The 25,910-nt window shown below is 46.0% G+C and overlaps 1 protein-coding gene across 1 annotated transcript in view; it reads left to right on the forward strand.

The window, feature by feature from the left end:
- The first annotated feature begins 12,536 nt into the window (after positions 1-12,536).
- TPRN (taperin) overlaps positions 12,537-25,910 on the forward strand; it is an 87,056-nt gene continuing 73,682 nt past the window's right edge. Inside the window, exon 1 of the mRNA XM_077475858.1 lies at positions 12,537-15,107. Within this exon, the coding sequence (XP_077331984.1) occupies positions 12,636-15,107 (2,472 nt within the window). The 5' untranslated portion in view covers positions 12,537-12,635. The remainder of the gene's footprint in view (positions 15,108-25,910) is intronic.

Genomic DNA, 25,910 nt, shown 5'->3' on the forward strand with positions numbered 1-25,910 from the left:
CTCCTCAGGGGATGGGGGCCCCATGTGTATAGCTGTATGGGACCCCAATAATTGCTAACAGCAACCTTGTGAGTGAGTGCACATGTGTCCTGAATGCTGTGTCTTTCCGACACACTTCTCCCAAGGCTCCCCACACAAGGAAGCAAAACAGCACTACAGTACAGGAGCTCCACCCCCAAACTCCAGCTCCCACACTTCCTGGCTCGAAGCAACTCTCGGTAAGGCAGTCCAATGGGGGTATTTTGGGGCAGGGGCCACTGATGGGTGGGTTCCCAGATCTAATCGAAGGGGGGGGGACTGATATAAGGGAAGGGGAGTCTGTGGAGTGGGAGGTGGACGATGTCAGTGGGGCAGTGGACGGTGTCAGTAGGGCAGTGGATGGTGTCAGTAGACATGTCAGTAGGGCAGAGGACGGTGTCAGTAGGGCAGAGGACGGTGTCAGTAGGGCAGTGGACGGTGTCAGTAGGGCAGTGGACGGTGTCAGTAGGGCAGTGGACGGTGTCAGTAGAGCAGATGACGGTGTCAGTAGAGCAGATGACGGTGTCAGTAGAGCAGTGGACGGTGTCAGCAGGGAAGTGGATGGTGTCAGTAGACGTGTCAGTAGGGCAGTGGATGGTGTCAGTAGGGCAGTGGACGGTACCAGTAGTTTCAGTAAAATCCTATAGTGCATACCTCAAAAAATTTGCCATGTGCTGCTAAAGTGTTCGGGTTTGGCTTGCGGAAAAGGTGGCAACTCTAAGCGCGGCTTCGTCAATGACGAAGATGCCGTGCAATGCCGCGCGTGTCGGCTCCGCACGGGAGTGACGTCATGCGCGGGAGTGACGTCATCGCGGCTTCACCGAATGACAGCGGCGGAGCTGCGAGACCCCACCAAGAAGATGGATGCGCCGGACTATAGGGGACAGCGGTGACTTCGCTGGCTCCTGTGTCAGGTAAGTGACACATAATGGGCTACTATGCGATGCATAGTAGTCCATTATGCTTTGCCTTTGCAGGGAATGAAAGAGGAAGTAAACCCATCAGGGTTAACTTCCTCTTTAAGCCAAATGTGCATGGACCGAAAAAGTACTTTTCTTGTTCCCCTAGACCTAAACAAGCATTTAACCCCTATAGCAGGGGTAGGAAACCGTTCAGAGCTTGAGATCTACCTGGACAACATGGAGGAAATAAAAGATCTCTGAGTAAGAAGGGGGGACACACACTTTAGAAAAAAAACAAAACTATCAAGCCCCCAAAACACAGCATAGTGTCCTGTGGCCCCAGCAGTAGTGTCCTCTGCTCCCCTTCACATTACCCCCCCCCCCCCCCATCAGTAGTGTCCCCTGCCCCCTCCCTCCCCCATACCGTAGTGTCTTCTACCCCTTCACATCACCCCCCTCCTACCACTGTAGTGTCATCTGCCCCCCCCCATAACAGTGTCCTGTGCCCCCCTTCACATCACCCCCCATAGTGTATTCTGCCTCTCTTTACAACTCCCCTCCCCCCCACATAGTGTCTGCTCTGTCTTCTCATTGCAGTGACCTGTGCCCCCCCCCCCTCCCCCCGAAGAAGTGTCCTCTGCCCTTCTTCACATGTAGTGTCCTCTTCATGCCCTTTCCCCTATAGCAGTGTCCTGTGACCCCCTTCACATCACTCCCCCCCATCCCTTGTAGTATCCTCTGCCATACCTCCCATCTTTTTGAGATGGGAACAAGGGACACCTATTAGCAAAAGTATGTAGACATAGGACACACACCCTGCTTCGACCCCTTAACCCTTTCGCCGCTAGGTCTGTACATTGTACCGACCTAACAGCGGGGGGTGTCACACACATTCTGGTGGCTGCAGCCACCAAATTGTGTGTGAAACTGACAGGCAGACTCCTGCTTGTCAGGTGAGAGCAATCGGGCAGCGCTGCTGCCTCCTGATTGCTCTCACACACCCCCAGTAGTGGCGCCCCCCCGCCGTTGCACCTCTGCCACACCCCGCCATGCTTACCGGGCTCCGCTTACCCATTGGCGGGCCCGGATCTCCATGGTGGGTGCGGGCGGGAAGAGGGGAAGGAGAAGAGCGGACAAATGTCTGCTCTCCTCCCCTTCTTCTTGTGACCCGGAAATTGACGTCTCTGTCGTCACTTCCCGGGTTAAGCTCTCCGTGTCCCCGCCTTGCTTTGCCTAGAGAGGATGTTTTGCAATGCGATCTGCATTGCAAAACATTCAGTGGAGTACAGAGGAAACATGCAGGGCTTTTAAACCCGGCATAGCTCAATAAAAAGAACCTGTCACCTAAAAATCATTACATAAGGGACTGTTTGTCCCCTACGTGATTAAAAAAAATATTTTTTGCAAAAAAATACACCCAAGCACATAAAATCCCCCCCAAAGATGATTGGTTCTTATTACTTGCCAAAAATGCAATGAGGTGTGAGCTTCCAACATCATACTATAACCACTTGCCGCCAAATCATGTACCTGGCACGTCATTTGACTTTAAGTGGTTGGACCGGGATGATGCCATCACCCCGGTGCGTATTTTAGAGCCGACGGTCGGCTCTCTTGTAATAGAAATCGACGTGTCTAACTATCCACTTGATTGCTATTACAATCAGCGGGAGGGGACATCCCCCCACCTCCCGCGGTTCTTTCTGGCTCACCAGTCCCATCGGGAGATCCGAGATACCGCATATCAAATACAGATACCATGTCTGCAGGCTGGCTGGAGACCAATACAAAACCAGAATCGGCTTTGATCGGTTCTCCGCTATGGTAACCTAAAAGCGATGACATGACATCATTTATGGTTTATCTAGCTGTCAATGGTGCCATTTTTGGAAAATCAAAAGTATTCAAAAACACGGATCTTGGCGTTTTGAATGCTTTTAAGTGCATTTAAGAAGACACAAATTCCTTGTGACAGCAATAAAATTGATAAAAATAAATAAATAAAAGCAACAGTGTTAAAAAAAAAAAAAAAAAATGAATAACTAAAATAAAAATAAAAATGAATAACTAAAATAAAAAAAAATAAAAAAATTTGAAGTGCCCCCATCTTTCCTGTGCTAGCACGCAAAGGCAAGCACGTGGTCACCTGTCCCGCGTGCACAAAAACATCAATAATCCTACACATGTGTGGTATCACCGCGAACATCAGATCATGGGCAGTAATTCTAGCACCAGATGTAACCTGTAAAGGCCAGTGGCGGCTGGTGCTCAACATTTTTTTTGGGGGGGGGGGGGGCAAAGAAATGTTGAAAAAAAAAAATCATCAATTGCAGCCACTGTGCCCATCAAACGCTGCCACTGTGCCCATTAAACGCTGCCATCAAATGCTGCCATCAAATGCTGCCACTGTGCCCAAACGCTGCCGCTCTGCCCATCAAATGCTGCCACTGTGCCCATTAAACGCTGCCATTACGCCATCAAAAACTGTCAGTGTGCCCATCAAATGCTGGCACTGTGCTGTGCTGTCCTCTCCTCCTGATAGGTGTCCAATAGCAGCGCCTGTCATTTCAGCTAATCAGGTGATGGGTAACAGACCCGGGCACCTGATTGGCGGAGAGGAGATTTCGTGTTAGGAAAGCGAATATTCATTCGCTTTTTAAACACCGCTGAGGGACCTGCGAGCGCCCACTTTTTTGACGCCTATTAGAGCCTATGGCTCTAATCAGGTGCTTCAAAAACACTCCTCGCCGCTGTAATTCAGGCGCACGGCACCCAAAAAGGGGCTTGGCGCCTGAATAGGGGGTGGCAGCGGCAGCCATAGATAGATTCATGCAATGCATGAATCTATCTATTGGTGATGGGGGGGGGGCAGGAGAGAGGGGGGTGGCACCCCTGCGCCCTTATGGACACACCACAACTGGTAAAGGCTTTTAAAGCATCACCTACGGATAGTAGGCATTTGTTGCAGACGTGCGCAATTTTAAAGCGTGCCGTGTCTGGTATCTATTTACTTGGCGTGGCATCATCTTCTATATTTTACAAAAATAATTAGGTTATGTTGTTTGTTTTCTGCATTCAAATTTTTAAAAGTGTATTTAACCACTTCCCACCCGGCCACTGCATATAAACGGCCAGGTGGGAGCTCTCTACTCCTGACAGGACGTTCCTGAACGTCATGTCAAAGAAGTGGGATCGCGCGGGCGCGCTCCCGCGCAGCTGCGCGATCCCGGTGCGCGCGTGTCCCCCGCACATGCCGCATCTCGGATCGGCAGGAGAGCAATGTCATTTGCCCTCCTGATCCGCACGATGGCTGTGTCTAATCACAGCCATCGTAAGTAAACAAAGGGGGATGGGCGGCAGATAACCGGTGATCGCGCCGCCACGTGCCCGCGCAGCGGCGCGATCCCGATCTGCCTGAGACCCCCGGAGACCGGAGAGAAAAATACAACAGGAGGGCCATGTGATTGGCCCTCCTGATCACATGACGACTGTGTCCAATCACAGTCGTCATGTAATGTAAATAGAGAGCAGTTGTAACTGCTCTCATCTCTTCCTCTCCTCACGCAGAACCTGTCAGTGAGGAGAGGAAGAGAAATCTTTGCTTCAGCCGGGAAGATCAGTGAGTTTTCTAGCTGTTTGTCTGCTGTTTACCCACTGATCTCCCAGCTAGTGTCCCCCAAAACACAGTGTCCCCCAAAACACAGTGTCCCCAAAAACACAGTGTCCCCAAAAACACCTGGCACATCGGCCCGCCATCTGACACATCAGCCACCCGCCATCACCAGGCGCACCTGCCCGCCATCACCAGGCGCATCTGACCCGCCATCCCCAGGCGCATCTGACCCGCCATCACCAGGCGCATCTGCCCCGCCATCACCAGGCGCATCTGCCGAGCCATCACCAGGCGCATCTGCCCGCCATCACCAGGCGCATCTGCCCGCCATCACCAGGCGCATCTGCCCCGCCATCACCAGGCGCATCTGCCCGGCCATCACCAGGCGCATCTGCCCGCCATCACCAGGCGCATCTGACCCGCCATCACCAGGCGCATCTGCCCCGCCATCACCAGGCGCATCTGCCCCGCCATCACCAGGCGCATCTGACGCCCGCCATCACCAGGCGCATCTGACGCCCGCCATCACCAGGCGCATCTGACGCCCGCCATCACCAGGCGCATCTAACGCCCGCCATCACCAGGCGCATCTGACGCCCGCCATCATCAGGTCCATCTGACGCCCGCCATCATCAGGCCCATCTGACGCCCGCCATCATCAGGCCCATCTGACGCCCGCCATCATCAGGCCCATCTGACGCCCGCCATCATCAGGCTCATCTGACGCCCGCCATCATCAGGCCCATCTGACGCCCGCCATCAGGCCCATCTGACGCCCGCCATCAGGCCCATCTGACACCCGCCATCAGGCACATCTGACGCCCGCCATCTGACATCTTCCGCCCGCCATCTGACATCTGCCCGTCAACATGACTAAAAGGTCGTACAGCGCAGAGGAGGCTTTCCAGATGCTCCAGAGTATGTCGGACGAGAGTAGCGGGGAACTCTCTCCGTCAGACTCGGATAGCGATTATGAGCCAGTGGAAAGCAGTGGCTCCGAGATGGAAACCGAGGAAGATAGAATCCTAACAAGGAGAAACGGGAAAAATGAGCAGGCGCAGACATCAAACAGCAGCGCACCACTCCAGGATGATATGCAGGCATCCACCAGCAGCGCAGCACTCCGGGATAGGCAGGCATCCACCAGCAGTTCTGCAACCTTCCTTGAAGATAGGCCAGATACTAGCAACGGAGCATCCCATCAACGAGGCAGTGCCCATACTAGCCTTCCAGATGTTCTGCTGTATCCAACATGGCTGCCCGATACGTCAGTAGAACCTGTTATTCCCCTTTTTACATCCCAGCCAGGCCCTCAGATACAGATGGAAAATGTAACCCCACTTTATTATTTTCATTTATTTTTTACCAATGATCTCCTAACTGACATTGTGGAGCAATGTAATCTATATGCCAGCCAACATATAGCCAACAATCCCAGTTCCTCCTATGCCCGTCCTTTTTTTTGGAAACCCCTCACCGTGGAAGAATTTAAAATTTTCCTTGGCCTAACCCTCAACATGGGGCTAACAAAAAAAAATGAAGTCCATTCCTACTGGTCTACCCAACCTATCCACCACATGCCGGTCTATTCATCAATTATGCCCAGAAACCGTTATGAGATGATCATGAGATTTTTACATTTCAATAACAATGCCCAATGCCTCCCTCGAAATCATCCCAGTTATGATAAATTATTCAAAATTCGGCCCCTAATCAATTTTTTTTCCGCCAGTTTCAAACAGATGTTTACCCCTGATAAAAATATTTGTGTGGATGAATCCCTATTACACTTCACTGGGCGACTTGCAATACAACAATACATGCCCAGTAAAAGAGCCAGACGTGGGGTAAAATTTTATAAGGCGTGTGACAGGGCCACGGGTTACACATATGACTTCATAATTTATGAGGGAAAAGACAGACAGCTAAACCCCCCTGGATGCCCTACCTACATGGGAACAAGTGGCAAAATTGTCTGGCAGCTGATCCAACCATTGCTTGGGAAAGGTTACCACCTATATGTAGACAATTTCTACACAAGTCTCCCACTTTTCCGCCATCTATACCTAAAGCAGACTGTGGCCTGTGGGACAGCATGGACCAACCGCAAAGGTTTCCCACAGATATTGGTCACCAAGAAATTAAAACAGGGTGAAATGGCCAGTATGCGGACTGACGAGGTACTAGCGGTGAAGTGGAGAGATAAAAAAAAGAGATGTCTACATCCTTTCCACAATACACAATGACACCTTGGTGGAACTGCAAAGAAGAAAAGGCCCCATCCAGAAGCCAAAATGTATCCACGAGTATAACTTATACATGGGGGGGGGGGTGGATATGAATGACCAGATGATGCAGCCCTACTTGGCCACCAGGAGATCACTGTTTTGGTACAAGAAAGTCGCCGTTTATTTGATGCAATTGGCCATGTTTAATTCTTATATTATTTTTTCTAAGAGCACCCAAAGTTCCCTGACCTATCTAAGATTCCAAGAAGATGTCATCACAGCCCTTGTCTATCCCCATGGCCAACCCACTCAACTAATTCGGTCTGATGCAGTAGCCAGACTCCATGAAAGGCACTTTCCCGACATCCTCCCTCCTACCCAAACAGGTTGCAAACCCCAAAAAAGATGCCGTGTGTGTACAAGTAGAGGAATTCGCCGTGACACCCGATACTACTGTCCAGACTGTCCCTCCCAGCCAGGCCTCTGCATTGGAACTTGCTATCGAAGCTATCATACTTCACTAAACTATTAGTAAAGTGAAGATGATTTCTTTCCAGTATCCACTTTCTGCCATTTCTGTGTATGACCCGGACTGTTAAAATGACTATGCCTCTGCCAAACATATTTCTGCCTTCAACGTGAATTGACCTCGGCCTGTTAAATGACTATGCTTTTTGCCTGCCTCCTGAACTGATCATTTGCCCTGCCACTGTACAGCACAGGGGTCTCACATGTGAGGGGCTCCAGAAAAAGTTTTCCGAGTGGAGAAAACCTTTTTCTCCAGGTTTTTCGTTTTCTCGGATTAGGGTCTGGAGACTCGGAGGCTTCGTAGAGATTTGGGTGGGAAGAAGCCTCTACCCCTGTCCTCGGGTCTTACCTGACCAAGGCCCAATGTACAAAGTGCCGCCTGCTGCCATCTGAACTGGCCCTGCCTTTGCCTGCCACCTAAACTGGCCATGCCTGTGCCTGCCACCTGAACTGGACATGCCAATGCCTGAACTGCCTGCTAAACCTTGGACTGTACTGAACCATGTTCATAATTTTCCATATCTGTCTGCTGCCTGGACAATTCCTGGACATTTCCTTTGGCTGTCTAGAAAATGCTTTGACTGCTCTGGAACGGTGTCCCTGTCTGCTAAAACCACAGGTGAGCCTTTTTTTTACCCTTTGCTCAGCAGAATGTATTTTGGTGTGTAATTCTTGGTGTGTACATGCTATATGTTAGAAGCCTGAAGGTGGTACTTGTATGTTGGGCTTCTGTATGCGGCCAGGCTGTGGAAAAGTCTGACACATGGGGTATCGCCATACTCAGGACGAGTAGCAGAATGTATTTTGGGGTGTCATTTTGGCTATGTACATGTTATGTGTTAGAAAGATCTTCTAAATTGACAACTTTGTGAAAAAAAAATAGGTTTTTATTTTCTTTCCACATTTTCCAAAAACTTGTGGAAAGAAATTATATGTTCAAAAGACTCATTATGCCTCACATAATATACATTGGGTTGTTTTCTTTCCAAAATGGGGTCACTTTGTGGGTAATTCCATTGTCCTGGTGCTCCAGGGCCTTCAAAAATGTAATAGGTACTCAGGAAATGAAATGTGTAATTTATGCCTTTAGAACACCTGATGGTGCTATATGGATGTTGGGCCTCTGTATGTTGCTAGGCTGTGGAAAAGTCTGACACATGGGGTATCGCCATACTCAGGACGAGTAGCAGAATGTATTTTGGGGTGTCATTTTGGCTATGTACATGTTATGTGTTAGAAAGATCTTCTAAATTGACAACTTTGTGAAAAAAAAATAGGTTTTCATTTTCTTTCCACATTTTCCAAAAAATTGTGGAAAGAAATTACATGTTCAAAAGACTCATTATGCCTCATAGAATATACATTAGGTTGTTTTCTTTCCAAAATGGGGTCACTTTGTGGGTAATTCTATTGTCCTGGTGCTCCAGGGCCTTCAAAAATGTAATAGGTACTCAGGAAATGAAATGTGTAATTTATGCCTTTAGAACGCCTGATGGTGCTATATGGATGTTGGGCCTCTGTATGTTGCTAGGCTGTGGAAAAGTCTGACACATGGGGTATCGCCATACTCAGGACGAGTAGCAGAATGTATTTTGGGGTGTCATTTTGGCTATGTACATGTTATGTGTTAGAAAGATCTTCTAAATTGACAACTTTGTGAAAAAAAAATAGGTTTTTATTTTCTTTCCACATTTTCCAAAAACTTGTGGAAAGAAATTATATGTTCAAAAGACTCATTATGCCTCACAGAATATACATTGGGTTGTTTTCTTTCCAAAATGGGGTCACTTTGTGGGTAATTCCATTGTCCTGGTGCTCCAGGGCCTTCAAAAATGTAATAGGTACTCAGGAAATGAAATGTGTAATTTATGCCTTTAGAACGCCTGATGGTGCTATATGGATGTTGGGCCTCTGTATGTTGCTAGGCTGTGGAAAAGTCTGACACATGGGGTATCGCCATACTCAGGACGAGTAGCAGAATGTATTTTGGGGTGTCATTTTGGCTATGTACATGTTATGTGTTAGAAAGATCTTCTAAATTGACAACTTTGTGAAAAAAAAATAGGTTTTCATTTTCTTTCCACATTTTCCAAAAAATTGTGGAAAGAAATTACATGTTCAAAAGACTCATTATGCCTCATAGAATATACATTAGGTTGTTTTCTTTCCAAAATGGGGTCACTTTGTGGGTAATTCTATTGTCCTGGTGCTCCAGGGCCTTCAAAAATGTAATAGGTACTCAGGAAATGAAATGTGTAATTTATGCCTTTAGAACGCCTGATGGTGCTATATGGATGTTGGGCCTCTGTATGTTGCTAGGCTGTGGAAAAGTCTGACACATGGGGTATCGCCATACTCAGGACGAGTAGCAGAATGTATTTTGGGGTGTCATTTTGGCTATGTACATGTTATGTGTTAGAAAGATCTTCTAAATTGACAACTTTGTGAAAAAAAAATAGGTTTTTATTTTCTTTCCACATTTTCCAAAAACTTGTGGAAAGAAATTATATGTTCAAAAGACTCATTATGCCTCACAGAATATACATTGGGTTGTTTTCTTTCCAAAATGGGGTCACTTTGTGGGTAATTCCATTGTCCTGGTGCTCCAGGGCCTTCAAAAATGTAATAGGTACTCAGGAAATGAAATGTGTAATTTATGCCTTTAGAACGCCTGATGGTGCTATATGGATGTTGGGCCTCTGTATGTTGCTAGGCTGTGGAAAAGTCTGACACATGGGGTATCGCCATACTCAGAACGAGTAGCAGAATGTATTTTGGGGTGTCATTTTGGCTATGTACATGTTATGTGTTAGAAAGATCTTCTAAATTGACAACTTTGTGAAAAAAAAATAGGTTTTCATTTTCTTTCCACATTTTCCAAAAAATTGTGGAAAGAAATTACATGTTCAAAAGACTCATTATGCCTCATAGAATATACATTAGGTTGTTTTCTTTCCAAAATGGGGTCACTTTGTGGGTAATTCTATTGTCCTGGTGCTCCAGGGCCTTCAAAAATGTAATAGGTACTCAGGAAATGAAATGTGTAATTTATGCCTTTAGAACGCCTGATGGTGCTATATGGATGTTGGGCCTCTGTATGTTGCTAGGCTGTGGAAAAGTCTGACACATGGGGTATCGCCATACTCAGGACGAGTAGCAGAATGTATTTTGGGGTGTCATTTTGGCTATGTACATGTTATGTGTTAGAAAGATCTTCTAAATTGACAACTTTGTGAAAAAAAAATAGGTTTTCATTTTCTTTCCACATTTTCTAAAAAATTGTGGAAAGAAATTACATGTTCAAAAGACTCATTATGCCTCATAGAATATACATTAGGTTGTTTTCTTTCCAAAATGGGGTCACTTTGTGGGTAATTCCATTGTCCTGGTGCTCCAGGGCCTTCAAAAATGTAATAGGTACTCAGGAAATGAAATGTGTAATTTATGCCTTTAGAACGCCTGATGGTGCTATATGGATGTTGGGCCTCTGTATGTTGCTAGGCTGTGGAAAAGTCTGACACATGGGGTATCGCCATACTCAGGACGAGTAGCAGAATGTATTTTGGGGTGTCATTTTGGCTATGTACATGTTATGTGTTAGAAAGATCTTCTAAATTGACAACTTTGTGAAAAAAAAATAGGTTTTCATTTTCTTTCCACATTTTCTAAAAAATTGTGGAAAGAAATTACATGTTCAAAAGACTCATTATGCCTCATAGAATATACATTAGGTTGTTTTCTTTCCAAAATGGGGTCACTTTGTGGGTAATTCCATTGTCCTGGTGCTCCAGGGCCTTCAAAAATGTAATAGGTACTCAGGAAATGAAATGTGTTTCATGTGTTGAAATGTGTTAATTTATGCCTTTAGAACGCCTGATGGTGCTACATGGATGTTGGGCCTCTGTATGTGGCCAGGCTGTGGAAAAGTCTGACACATGGGGTATCTCCATACTCAGGACGAATAGCAGAATGTATTTTGGGGTGTAATTGCAATTATGCCTGCACCATGTGTGAGAAATAACTTGTAAATATGATAATTTCGTGAAAAAAAAAAAAATATATATATATATTTCTTAATTTTCCAAAGCATTATGGGGAAAAAATTGCAACTTCAAAAAATTCACTACACCTCTTACCAATTACCGCAGACTGTCTTCTTTCCAAAAAGGGGTCATTTGGGGGGTTATTGTACTGTCCTGACATTTTAGGGCCTCAAGAACTGAGATAGGCCATCAGTGCATTAGGATTGATACATTTTCAATTATGCATAGCATGGCTTGTAGGCTCTATAACTTTCACACAAACCAATGATCATACACTTATCAGGATTTTTTTTACCAAAGACATGTAGTAGAATACATTTTGGCCTAAATTTTCGCCAAAATTTGATTTTTTTGGTTTCTTTTAAAAGAGAAAGTAGAAAATGTTGTTTTTTTTTCAAAAAATTCGCTCTTTTTTCGCTTATATTACAAAAAATAATAAATGAAGTGGTGAATAAATACCACCAAAAGAAAGCTCTATTTGTGTGAACAAAATGATAAAAAATTCATTTGGTTACAGTGTAGCATGACTGAGTAATTGTCATTCAAAGTGAGAGAGCACTGAAAGCTGAAAATTGGTCTGGGAAGGAAGGGGGTTTAAGTGTCCTGTATTGAGGTGGTTAAAAATTCCATTTGAAAACTAGCTGCACAAATACCATGTGACATAAAAAAAATGGCAAAACCCCCCCAATTTATTCTCTAGGGCCTCTGCTTAAAAAAATAATAAAAATAAATATATATATATATATATATATATATATATATATATATATATATATATATATATATATATATATATATATATATATATAAAATGTTTGGAAGTCGTAATTAATTTTTTAGCAATAAAATAATCTGACATGACATGAGCACAGCACAGCACAGGCGTTATGTTTGCTCGCTCGGTACGATAGAACCGGCAGGGGGCGCCATTAGTTCAGCGTTACCTGCTGAAGGGGGCGTGACAGAATTAGCTGATGGGCGGCTCGCGCTTCTGATTCCAGCGAGGTGGTATGGGCTTTGAGGTGACTAGCTGGGGGGGCGTGACGGAACTAGCTGATGGGCGGAGTCGGCAGTGTCCATCGAGGTGGGATGGGGTTTGAGGTGACTAGCCGGGGGGGCGTGACTGAAGCAGGTAAGGGGCGGAGGTAGGTGCGCATGGACTTGGGGGCGTATTGTTGGCGCTGACGTAGCTCGGCAAGGCGGGGTTGGACGTGACAGGACTGGCTGTGGGCTCGGGACTCCAGTCAGTCAGTCATTCGGTAGCTGCGGGCGGCGAAGTTCAGAGATTGTCCCCGCAGCGAGCATGGCGGTGAGCGGCGGTACGAAGAGCTGGTCCAGGATGGAGCCGGGTAAGATGCCGGCCTGGAAGCTGGAGGTGCTGGAGAGGAAGAGGCAGAAGATGGCGAGCGGTGGTGGTGTACTGTCCTCCCGGGGGAATGATGTGTCCCCCAGCCGGCACTCCAGGAAGGGCAGCCCTGAGCGCCTGGTGCTGCAGGACAGCCTAGGTCCCCTCCATGAGAACCCCTTCATCAAGCTGGAACATGAACGTCGCCGCCGGCGACCACAACATCACCATCATTACCCCTCCTCCGCGGGAAGATCCACTTCCCCCATTCGGCATCTGCTGGACATCTACGGCCATGTCCCGGGGATCCGCACCATCCGAGCCGAGAACATCATCATCATTGAGTCCGACCCCGGCTACTTCAACCAGAACAGCCACGTCGCCGGTACCGGCGCAGATCCCATCGAAGAACTGCTGGCCAAGAGGGGCAGCAAAGTGGCCGAGATACGAGCCTCGGAGGTGGTCATCTATGAGCCGGAGCCCCCGGTCAGAGAGCCAATTAAAAAAAATCAGGTCGCCCCCATGAAAGAGCCGTTGGACCATAACGAGGTGCTGGAGGAGGCAGGCCGGGTCAGCCGGCTACTGGAGAAGTTTGACCATGGTCACAGCAAACCAATGCGGTCGAGGAGTTGGGAGAATCTACTGGAAAGGGACAATAAGCCCGCTCTGTTGCCAAAACCTGCCCTCGCTGACCGGCAGGGTAATGCCGCACAAAATAAGGCACCCAAGCGGTCCGGGGAGATCTCCCCATCGTCCGCCTCCATTTTGGAAGAAGATGGCAAGCGTTTTCCTTTGAACAACCCATCCTGGCTCCCTTCCAAAGCACCTGCTGTTCATTCTTTGCCAGATCCTGGTTTGTTTCACAAAAGACCTCCCAGTCCCATTACACCACCTGCCATCTCACCTTCTTCATTGGCACCACTGTCCCCTCGTAATGACACGCCCACCGATGAGAAATTGGTTTCCCCTATTGTAGCGAACGTCCGGGAGAAGTTTGAAGCCGGGTACACTAACCATCATCCGCTGTCCAAACTCATGAATGTTGCCCAGAAGACCGGTGGCAACACCATCCTTGTCAACCCTAAAGCTGCCTCGCTTAGCAAGGCCCGGCCTTCTGATGCAACCGTAAAGAGCTCTTCGCCTCTTACCAACGGTCACGTTGACCCCTCTGAGGTAAATGCAAAAACAAGCAGTTCTATTACTATTCAAGATCTCCTGTCTAAAAGTAAGCGACCTAGAGGTACCCCAGCTCGGCGGTCCTCTGAGGGAAGTGGAGTAGTGCCATCTCCTGTGTACGATTCCACCAATGAGCTCCCCAAAGGCGCCAATGATTGGAGGCCAAAGTCTGAGGTGAATCACCCCAAAAATAGCATCCCTCCCTTATCCAGTGCCAGTCATTCTGAAAGCTCATCCCACAACCACTGTGACAACAGCTTCACCAGTGCCACTCCCAGCCAGCTAATGAAAGTTTCCTTCCCCACCAGCAGCAATGATTCCTTTGAAATCAGGCCTGCACCAAAGCCAGACCTAAGCAAAATCGCAGATGATGACATCCAAGCAAAAGCCCTGGCAAACATTCGAATGCAGTCTAAGAACTCTTTTGTTTTTATTCCAAAGAAGAGGCAGGACCCTTCTGCTCCGGTGACTGGCAGTGCCGTCCACGTCACCACCAAAGACGAGCCAAAAGTCCAAGTTAGTGCTTCCACATTTAATGGACCCAAGTTGGATTCCACGGATTCTCCGGGAGGAAATGGTGTCCGGGTAAAGGAAGTTGTTGCTTCGGTTAAGGCGGATGAGACGATAGAGCAGATTCCCAGTTCTGTTGCCTTCAAATCTTCTAGCGTACCTTCACTGTCGGATTTTGACTGGAAAAGTGGCCTTTTGCCATCCAAATCTGCAGAAGGTCAATCCTTCACTGACATTGGAGCTGAGCTAGAGTACTTCAGTAGTGTAAATGAAGGAGATGCTGTGGACATATTGACTGTACCAGTCACTAAAATACATGAAGATGTAGCTAAAGCGGATATTCCCGTCACCAACATAGATGACATAGTGAATGTTGATGACCAAGAGCTAAGCAGGGAGGCCAAACCAACGTCAAAATTACCAACGGACCCTGCATCGGCTTCCTACCGACCTCATGCTTCCCTCTCCTCTGTCCGCACTAAGGGCACCAACACGTTTACGATTATCCCCAAAAGGAAGCCTGTTACTGAGAAAGAGGCCTTTAGGACACCGGTAGTGGATGAAGAGGACGATGATGACACCAGCTCAAAAAGAAAGTCTTCGGATGGATTTGAGGCTCCCTTTTCTGAAATTGGGGCACTGCTCAAAAAGAGGTTTCCAACGGCTGAAGAGATCCAGGTCATCGGTGGCTACCAGTCGCTGTCAAAGTCCTGTCTGTTGAAAAATGGCTCCACAAGGAAAAAGGTAATTTAGTGTCCTTGTCCTCATACATGAGGTGCATACAGTTCAGGAGGTTATTTTAACACTTGAACCATTATGCAGCCTATAAGTTTGCTGGATCTTTGTGCTGACCTCAAGCTTCCTGTACATCAGGGGTCTTCAAACTTTCTAAACAAACATAGGGCCAGTTTACTATCCCTCAGACTTTGGAGGGGTGGGACTGTGGCCAGTGATAGTAGAAAATGTCCGGGCATTGGTGTCAGTGGGAGGAATAGCGCCCCGTCGTTGGTGTCAGCGGGAGGAATAGCGCCCCGTCGTTGGTGTCAGCGGGAGGAATAGCGCCCCGTCGTTGGTGTCAGCGGGAGGAATAGCGCCCCGTCGTTGGTGTCAGTGGGAGGAATAGCGCCCCGTCATTGGTGTCAGCGGGAGGAATAGCACCCCGTCATTGGTGTCAGCGGGAGGAATAGCGCCCCGTCATTGGTGTCAGCGGGAGGAATAGCGCCCCTTCATTGGTGTCAGTGGGAGGAATGGCGCCCCAAGGACCATATATAAAGGCAAGCTAAGGGCCACAGCTGGTGAGCAGTGCTCCACATGATGTTTACTATGATGCAGGTTCATCTTGGCAAATTTCATTGCATGTGAGAGGCACTTTGAGGAAAAGCTCAAATGTCAAAGTTTGTCCAAATGGTCTCGATAATAGACACACAATATAACCTGTGCAGCCTTTCTGTTTGCTCTTCTGAGATGTTGGTTTTGTTTCTGAATCATGTAAATGTGCCCTTCTTCATCTGTTATAATTTCTGCTGGGTATTTAATTCTGTCAGTGACCACACTGGAGACAACGGTCCCTTTACACCTTCGTGACAGCTAGAGGAATTAAAGGGGGACGAGAGTTACTAGGAGAAGAAAGCACAAGCAGTAAAAACTCTGCAAAGCTATGCCTTACCCAGAGGAGTAACTAGAACCTTCAGGGCCCTGCTGCAAGAAATCATGAAGGGCCCCTCTGACTGCCAGGGCCCTTTCTGTTGGTTTCCTGGGGCTCTTCCCACTGATTCTAGCACCCTTTACTCCAATCGGTGCCATAGACTGCAATGTATAATGAAAGTCGCAAGGAAATTGCAAAGTCGCATGACTTTGGGGTGGAACCAAGCCCATGTTCTGTAGCAGGTCCCCTTCCTGTTGTCTTGGGGGGGTGGGGGGCCCAAAAATCCCCCCCCCCCCCAATGGTGGCCGAACTCCAGGACTTGGTTGCCAGTGCGACCTGTGTGACCCTGGTAGTTTTGCCACTGCTTTATCCCCCCCCCCCCCCACTGGAAACAGAAAGGGGGTGACAGGAAGTAATAAAGACTTGGCAAAGGTATGACTATTCATTACCCTGTCCAACACTAGACATAATGTATAGGGCAGTGTTGTGGTTCAAAAATGTTCTAAGCTTGGAAGAAAAGTCAGTGAGGCTTAAAGTGGTGTTAAACCCAAAGCCAATAATGTAAAATATAGCAACTTACCAGTCATTAGAGGTGGTGGCTGCATTATTATTATTATTATTATTATTATTATTATTATTATTATTATTATTAAAATATACACACATTTTTATTAATTTTTTTTTTTTTTTTTTTTTTTTCCTTGGTGACCTGGCAACTCACACCTGCTCTATATAAGTGACAGAGCACAGGGGGCAACAGAATTGTCACTCTGGGGATAGGGGAGTGTTATATGTACTGGCAGATATAGCTACACTAGCAAATTTGAAGCCAAACTCCAGATAACATTTTATACGCTGTAACCGTGAACAGGGTTTTTTTTTTTTTTCTTTTCTTTTGGGATAAAGGTTTTTACATTTTATAAAAGCTGACCATCGTAAGCACCCCTTTCAGTGATAAATGGTTTATCTGAAACTGCTACATTTGCAGGACAGCTTGTTCTATAGAAAAACATCAGACTTGCTGGTAGGATCACCAAGGGGGAAAAAAAAGGAAGAAAGCCTAAAAAAACAAATGCAGCCACCACATATACGAATTGGTACTATAATCAATGTTTGTTTTTGGGTTTAGTCTGGCTGTAAAGGGTTAAACGGTGCAGGAAAAAACAACTTGTGTTGGACACTGAACTCTGTAAACGGTTTAATAAGTTCCTGTGTTTGTCCGATCAATGATTATTAGAGAAAGTCAAATATTGTCCGAGTGTAACCACGACTGACTTGTCCTATTACTTTGGTTTGTATGTGTGATATAAAAAAATGTTTAATTCTTTTTTTTTCAGCTTATAATATTCTTTAGGTAATTACTTTTTGAGAACATTATGTTGGAGTTTATAATGCAAAAGCCGAGGTGACTTTTTACTTGGCTGGTAAATTATGAGGAACCTGTGAGTTTTGTCATGGTGTTTCCCTTCTATAGGCTTTGGAGAAGGGGTGTCAAACTGGCGGCCCTTCAGCTGTTGTCAAACTACAAGTCCCATCATGCCTCTGCCTGTGGGAGTCATGTTTGTAACTATCAGCCTTGCAATGCCTTATGGGACTTGGTTCGCAACAGCTGGAGGGCGACCAGTTTGAGACCCCCTGCATTAAAGAGGAAGTAAATACTTGTGGGTTTTACTTCCTCTTTATTTCCCTGCAAAGGTAAAGCATAATGGGCTAGTATGCATCGCATAGTAGCCCATTATGTGTCACTTACCTGACACCGAAGCCTGTGATGTCACCGCTGTCCCCACTAGCAGTGAGCATCCATCTTCGGCCCTTTTCCTTTCCGAGGCTGTGAACTCCGGCTCTGTGACTGGTCGGAGTTGCATGACGTCACTCCCCCGCGTGCGCCGCCAGTCACGGCATGACCTCTAGAAAGGGCACATTGTTCCATTTCTAATAAAGGGCGCATGCACCGATGTCATCGGGCTTTTTAAAAAAGATCTCCTAAACCAGTGATGGCGAACCTTGGCACCCCAGATGTTTTGGAACTACATTTCCCATGATGCTCTGGCACTCTGCAGTGTACTGGAGCATCATGGGAAATGTAGTTCCAAAACATCTGGGGTGCCAAGGTTCGCCATCACTGTCCTAAACCGTGGAGGTTTAGGAGCGATTTCAAGCGCCTATAGGTAAGCCTTAATATAGATTAGTTTGTTTACTGTAATGTATTAGGCTTTTGTGGAGCAGTTTTAACGCGCGTCAAAACTGCCCATATGGCATTTGGGGAGCATTTTTAACTCCTCATAAAACGCCTGTCTATTGCTCATACTAAAGCTTATTGACGCTTGTTTGATGCCCATAAAAACTATATAGGAGCGTTTGAGCATTAGGAAATTTGTTAAGTGTGAACAAGCCCTTAGACGCTCGGGTATCTTTACATACCCTGTTATTCTTTGGTCCAGCGACCAGAACCCAGCCGGACGTACAGAACACAATGTCATAGCTGGAAAGCTTGGCTCCCTATACCGGAGGAGGATGAAGGTTCAAAGGTAAAAATAGACAGGCCTTGTTCACCGTCCTTCACATCCACTAATATATGACCTGTGTATGGGAGGTGCGCTGCTCATATTACATTGTCTGCTCGGCTCCATCTGCTGTGCTGTAGTTCATTTACTGCAATTTGGCAAGCTTGGGCCAGTGTGAATGCTTCGCCTATACCAGCCTATAGTGACAGGTTTAACATGGGAAGTAACTTAGCGCTAGCTTTTGCATTTTACCCATCTCTGTGCTGCTGTTAAAGCAGAGTTCCACCCAAATGTGCACCGATTTAAGTACTTCTTACTCCCGGACATGCCACATAATTTTTTTTTATTTGGGGGGGGGGGGGGGCTAGTTTTGACAGGTAACATGCTCCCACTTCCACCCGGTCTGCCTAGGCAACGACTCCTCTCCCCCTAAGCGACACCTCCCTCCCTCCGTGCAATCTTCTGGGACACGTCACGTGTCCCAGAAGATTCCACAACCATTTAGGACATGCAGTGCGACTCACGTAGTGCGCATCCAACTGTGAAACCGCAAGCTTTCACAGTCGGATGCCCACAATTGTAATGCTGGCGCCGCAGACAGGTGAGGGGAATGAAGTAAGGCTTTGGATGTCCGAATTGTGGACTGTGGGACAAGTGAGTGAGTGTTTATTAAAAGTAGCTGCAGACTATTAATAAACGCAGAACCGGTTGCAACTCCTCTTTAAGGCACCCGGTTGTCCACACCACAATCTGATCCCATGGGTGTTCACACCCATGTGATCCAATTCTGCAAACTGCGTTGCATTTTGCGGGGTGACAATAACTTAACGTACACTTTGCAATCGGTTTGCATGGACGGGTTGTGATTGAGATGCGATGCCGAACCCACAGTGAATTTGCTGTGAATTGGCACCGCAAGTGAGAGAAAATCCCTGCAAATTAGAGGACCCCCGGGCCACCAGAACTAGATTTCTCTGCTATTACTTTTCTGGGGACAACCCAAAATTTGGGATTTTCTTTTACTTTCAATGATGATCCTAAACAGGACAAATGGAAAGGGGGAATCTCCCCAACCAGGACACAGAAATGAAAAGAACTGATGGGTTCTAATCTCTCTCCTCTCTGTCCAAAACTGGAAAAAAAAGTTTTGCCTTTTTAGTACTCACTTTTTTTTTTTGTCTCAATTTCTCAAATGGACAAGGGCAGGGGTGGCTCTCTTTACTACATTAATGTGCATGTCTACTAATGGAAGCAGTTACCAGTAGTTTGGATCTTGGATTTGGAATCAATTCCTTGCTACCATCTGGCTTTAAAAAAAAAAAAAAAAAAAAATATATATATACATACATACATACATACATACATTTTTTTTTTTTTGCCTATTTGGTTGACGTCCAAGTTCATTTTCCCTCCAGACTGCAGGGGTCTCAAACTGATGGCCCTCCGGCTGTTGCAGAACTACAAGTCCCATGAGGCATTGCAAGGCTGACAGTTACAAGCATGTCTCCCACAGGCAGAGGCATGATGGGACTTGTAGTTCTGCAACAGCTGGAGGGCTGCCAGTTTAACCACTTGACCACTGGGCACTTAAACACCCTTAATAACCAGACCAATTTTCAGCTTTCGGTGCTCTCGCATTTTGAATGACAATTACTCAGTCATGCAACACTGGACCTATATGAAATTTTTGTCCTTTTTTTCACACAAATAGAGCTTTCTTTTGGTGGTATTTAATCACCGCTGGGTTTTTTTTTTTTTGTGCTATAAAAGAAAAAATACCGAAAATTCTGTAAAAAAACGAATTTTTCTTTGTTTCTGTTAGAAAATTTAGCAGATTAGAAATTTTTTCTTCATAAATTTTGGCCAAAATTTATACTACTACATATCTTTGGTAAAAATAAGTACAAATTGGTGGATATTATTTGGTCTTTGTGAAAGTTAGAGTCCACAAGCTATGGTGCCAATATCTGAAAATTGATCACACCTGAAGGACTGACGGCCTATTTCAATTCTTGAGACCCTAACATGCCAGAAAAGTACAAATACCCCCCAAATGACCCCTTTTTGGAAAGAAGACATTCCAAGGTATTTAGTAAGAGGCATGATGAGTTTTTTGAAGTTGTCATTTTTTCCCACAATTCTTTGCAAAATCAAGATTCTTTTTACTTTTTTTTTTTTTTTCACAAAATTGTCATATTATCAGGTTATTTCTCACACACAGCATATGCATACCACAAATTACACCCCAAAACACATTCTGCTATTACTCCCGAGTATGGTGATACCACATGTGTGAGACTTTTACACAGCGTGGCCACATACAGAGGCCCAACATGCAGGGAGTGCCATCAGGCGTTCTGGAGCACCCAGGACAATTCTGACATTTCTCTCCTACATGTAAAAATCATAATTTATTTGCTAGAAAATTACATAGAACTCCAAAACATTATATATGTTTTTTTAGCAAACACCCTGGAGAATACAATGGTGGTCTTTGCAACTTTTTATCTCGCACGGTATTTGCGCAGTAATTTTTCGAATGCTTTTTTTTGGAAAAAAAACTGTTTTGTGCTTAAAAAAAAAAAAACACAGTAAAGTTAGCCCAATTTTTGCATAATGTGAAAGATGAAGTTACGCTGAGTAAATAGATACCTAATATGTCACTCTTCAAAATTGCACACGCTCGTGGAATGGCGGCAAACGTCGCTACTTAAAAATCCCCATAGGCGACGATTTACATTTTTTTTTACTGGTTATATGTTTTGAGTTACAGAGGAGGTCTAGGGCTAGAATTATTTCTCTCGCTCTAACGTTCGCAGCGATACCTCACATGTGTGGTTTGAACACCGTTTTCATATGTGGGCGGGACTTACGCATGCGTTCGCTTCTGCATGCGAGCACATGGGGACAGGGGCGCTTTAAAAAAAACATTTTTTTTTTATTGTTCATTTTACTTTATTTATTTTAGTTTGACATTTTTTTCCCCAAAAATAATTTTTTTGATCACTTTTATTCCTATTACAAGGAATGTAAACATCCCTTGTAATAGGAATATGGCATGACAGGTCCTCTTTACAGTGAGATGTGGGGTTAATAAGACCCACATCTCACCTCTAAGCTGGGAAGCCTGAAAAAAAAAAAGATTCTGGCTTTGATCGTATTAGCGATTCGGTAGAAGCACCGGAGGGCGGAGGGCGGCGGGAGATGTCTATGGCTGGGTATTGCAGGGTATCACCGACTATGGCTGGGTATCTCAGAGCATGGTGTTGCAGAGTACTGCGTTGCAGAGCATTGCAGGGTATTGGCGGGTGTTGCAGAGCATTGCAGAGTGTTGCAGGGTATTGGCGGGTGTTGCAGAGCATTGCAGAGTGTTGCAGGGTATTGGCGGGTGTTGCAGAGCATTGCAGAGTGTTGCAGGGTATCGGCGGGGGTTGCAGAGCATTGCAGAGTGTTGCAGGGTATCGGCGGGGGTTGCAGAGCATTGCAGAGTGTTGCAGGGTATTGGCGGGTGTTGCAGAGTGTTGCAGGGTATTGCAGAGCGTTGCGGAGTGTTGCAGGGCATTGCGGAGTGTTGCAGGGCATTGCGGAGTGTTGCAGGGCATTGCGGAGTGTTGCAGGGCATTGCGGAGTGTTGCAGGGCATTGCGGAGTGTTGCAGGGCATTGCGGAGTGTTGCAGGGCAATGCGGAGTGTTGCAGGGCAATGCGGAGTGTTGCAGGGCAATGCGGAGTGTTGCAGGGCAATGCGGAGTATTTGCAGGGAATTGCGGAGTATTTGCAGGGAATTGCAGAGTAATGCAGAGTATTTGCAGGGAATTGCAGAGTAATGCAGAGTATTTGCAGGGATTTGAGGGGTTAATTTTCGGTGAGCAGCGATGTGGGCACTGCAGATGCAGCCCACATCGCTGCTGACACCGTTCTCTTCCCCCTCCGCTGTACCGATCGGTACAGAGAGGGGGAGGGAGGAACCGGCGTCATAACATGACGCCGGCTTGTTTACAAGTGATCACTCCGTCATTTGACGGAGCGATCACGTGGTAAACGGCCGCGATGAGCGGCCGTTTACCGTGATTCGTGATGCGCCGGGTCCACTGGACCCAGCGGTCACGGATGCTCTCGTGTGCGCGCCCCAGGGGGCGCGCGAGAGCAGAATTCTAGGAGGCCGTTAATTAACGGCCTCTTAGAGTTAAACAACCGCCCTGATGCCGTTAATCGGCAATGGGCGGTTGTTAAGTGGTTAAGACCCCTGCTTCAGAGTGTCTGAAAGAAGAGCTAGCAAATTTTGCCTCCTAGAGCATTTTAAGAATAGAATTAAAAGTATAAATCTGTTCTAGGACAAACATGTCCACAGGGACATCAGCTAACACTACACTGAATGTACAAAGTATATACAAAATACTAAAGTGCAGCACTGTATAGATAAAGTACATTTAAATCAGTTTTGAAAAAAATGTGACAACCCCAAAAAAGTTATGCAAGAAAACAAATATCAATGCAACATATGTGATGGTGCTAATGTGCAAATATCTGTACCAATAGCGGCAACAACTATTATTAAAAGAAATTGTGCAAAGACCTCAATGTGAAAAATAGTTGTGTAAAAAATGCAAAGCTCATAATCCAGTGTAACAGTCCAATTAAAAGCTCAGCACATGCTGGTAAACCGTCTCCTTATCACAGATGGTAAGAAGGGATCGTCCCCTTTTTTTAAGTGTGTTAATCCCAATGAGCAGCATTCCACGTGTCGCACGCCAAAGTTGGGAGCATGAAATTGTCCAAACTGTCTTGTTATGCTGCCACCTTAACCACCACAATACAGGGCACCTTCACCCTCTTCCTTCCCAGACCAAGTTTCAGCTTTCAGTGCTCTTGCACTTTTTAACGACAATGCTACACTGCACCCAAATTAAATTTGTATTATTTTGCTCACACAAATAGAGCTTTCTTTTGGTTGTATTTAATCACCACTGTTTAATACAACTATACCCACAGTTGATCCAGAGGAAGGCAAAAACCCCCAGCAGAGCATGATCTAATTTGCTAAAGCAGGGGAAAAAATTCCTTCCTGATCCCCCGAGAGGCAATCGGATTTTCCCCGGATCAACTTTACCTATAAATGTTAGTACCCAGTTATATTATGTACATTTAGGAAATCCAGGCCCTTCTTAAAGCAATCTACTGAGCTAGCCATAACCACCTCTGCAGGGAGTCTATTCCACATTTTAAAGCTCTTACTGTGAAGAAACCTTTCCATATTTGGAGATGAAATCTCTTTTCCTCTAGACGTAAAGAGTGCCCCCTTGTCCTCTTTGTTGACTGTAAAGTGAATAACTCGACACCAAGTTCCCTATATGGACCCCTTATATATTTGTACATGTTGATCATATCCCCCCTTAATCTCCTCTTATCAAGAGTGAATAAATTCAGTTCCTCTAATCTTTCCTCATAGCTGAGTTCCTCCATGCCTCCTTATCAGTTTGGTTGCCCTTCTCTGCACTTTCTCCAGTTCCCCGATATCCTTTTTGAGAACTGAACTGCATATTCCAGATGAGGTCTCACTAATGATTTGAACAGGGGACTAATCCACTGATTCCCTTGTGATTGGAGCAGAGTGGGGCAGATAACCGGTCTGTGTCGGCTCAGTTTATGTGGAGTGGAGATGGATGGAGTCTGCTCTGCTGTATGGAGTGGCCAGGAGCAAACTGATTCTGCTCTTACACCCGGCTGCCTGTGATGCGCTCGCTCCAGATGGAAGAGGACTCGGCCCTCCCATTTTTATTTTTTATTTTTTATTTTTAATTGTTTTTTTTTTTTTTAGTGGTCCAGATAGGAACCGGGGGTAGGTGGGTGTAAATGGACACATGTTCATTTACACCCACCAGTCCATAGGAATGTGTGGGCCTTCGGATAAAACTGACAGGTGAACCTGATCCGATCGTCCCCTGTGAAAGTCCCTTAAAGCGGAGCTAAACCCTCCTGTCCTTTACAGCCACAGAAGCTGCCATCTTGGCCTCTGATCTGCAGCTGTTGTGATGCTGCACATACGATCAGTTATGACACCAGCCACTTGATGGTTGAGAGCACAAGCTGTGACAGATATCATTCATGACATGTCTTCAATCTAATTTATGGTTTTGGGAAATGGTTAAATTGATGGGTCCAGTTCTGCGTAAAGGGGGTTGCCCCTTATAAAAAATGTTTTTAGTTTTTTTTTTAAAGTTGGCTACAAATACTGCAGCTGCTGACTTTTAATAATCAGACACTTACCTGTACCAGGGTCCAGCGATGAGGGGGGAATGAAGCTTTGCTCACCCCCCCACCCCTCCGCTCGGTGGCACCAGCATTCTTACTGTGGGCACTCCGCTTCACAGCCTGCCACCCACTGCGTGATCCGTGCTGCGCCATGGTATGCCATGCAGTCATCTGGGACCTGTCACGTGTCCCAGATGACTGACTGTGCCGAGGGGAAATGACGGGTGCCCGGGCACTGAAGGAGGCAGATTATGAAGGACCCCCTAGCAACAGGCATGAGGCGAGTTAAATATTTTATTTTTACTCAAATGGATCTGACTAAAGAAAACAAATGCAAATGGTCATTGGACTTTGCTCTTTATTCTTTAGTTTACAAGTGTTCTTTCTTAAATTGAAACTTGACATCTGCATTAACCATTAACTCTTCAGAAAACTTGATTGGTAGCGTTGCACTGGCTGAACTGTCCAAGCCTGGGGAAGGGGTTATGAGACTTTTAGTGATCCGTTTGTCAAGAGTAGCAAAAACAAAAGCTTTGGTTCCACCATGTTTCCTAGGCTGGCCATACACAATGCAAATTTCTTTCCTGCAACCACAGGTTGCAGCTTATTATTCTAAATAGGAAACCTTCATTTTGTTTGTAAATATTTAAAGATTCTAACTACCCGCAAGAATAAGTACTTAGAGTCCCTGGGGGGGGGGCCTGAGAAGAACAGGACCTTACTTTAAAAACCAGTGGGGGTGACGTAAACTTGCACATATGTTTTACCAGTTTGGGAAAGTATGACTACAGAATGATTGTTTCCAGGTAGCAGTGGAACTCTTATAGCAATGCATTGACTAGACATCACCACAAATGCCTTCCAATTCAATTACATTTATAGAGACATTTTAAGAGACTTTTTACAGCTCATGTCCTGAGCACTGTTATTACTGGAGAAGCATTATGTGAAATGGAAAGTTACCGCAGCTTAGTAGTCGGTGTCTTCGGCTCAGCAGACACATTCATAGGTATCCTGGATCGGGGGGGGGGGGGGGGGGGGGTTTGTGTGTGTTGGATGTAAGATGTGAGAGGTCTAGCCAGAGGCTAGGAGGAAGCTTCAACCTTTCTATATCGGGCTGCTTTCTGAAAAGAGACCTTTTACTCATT

Source organism: Lithobates pipiens, unplaced genomic scaffold (genome assembly GCF_037356315.1).
Source record: "Lithobates pipiens isolate NorthernLeopardFrog02 unplaced genomic scaffold, aLitPip1_a1.2 Scaffold_1, whole genome shotgun sequence".
NCBI classification, from domain to species: domain Eukaryota; kingdom Metazoa; phylum Chordata; class Amphibia; order Anura; family Ranidae; genus Lithobates; species Lithobates pipiens.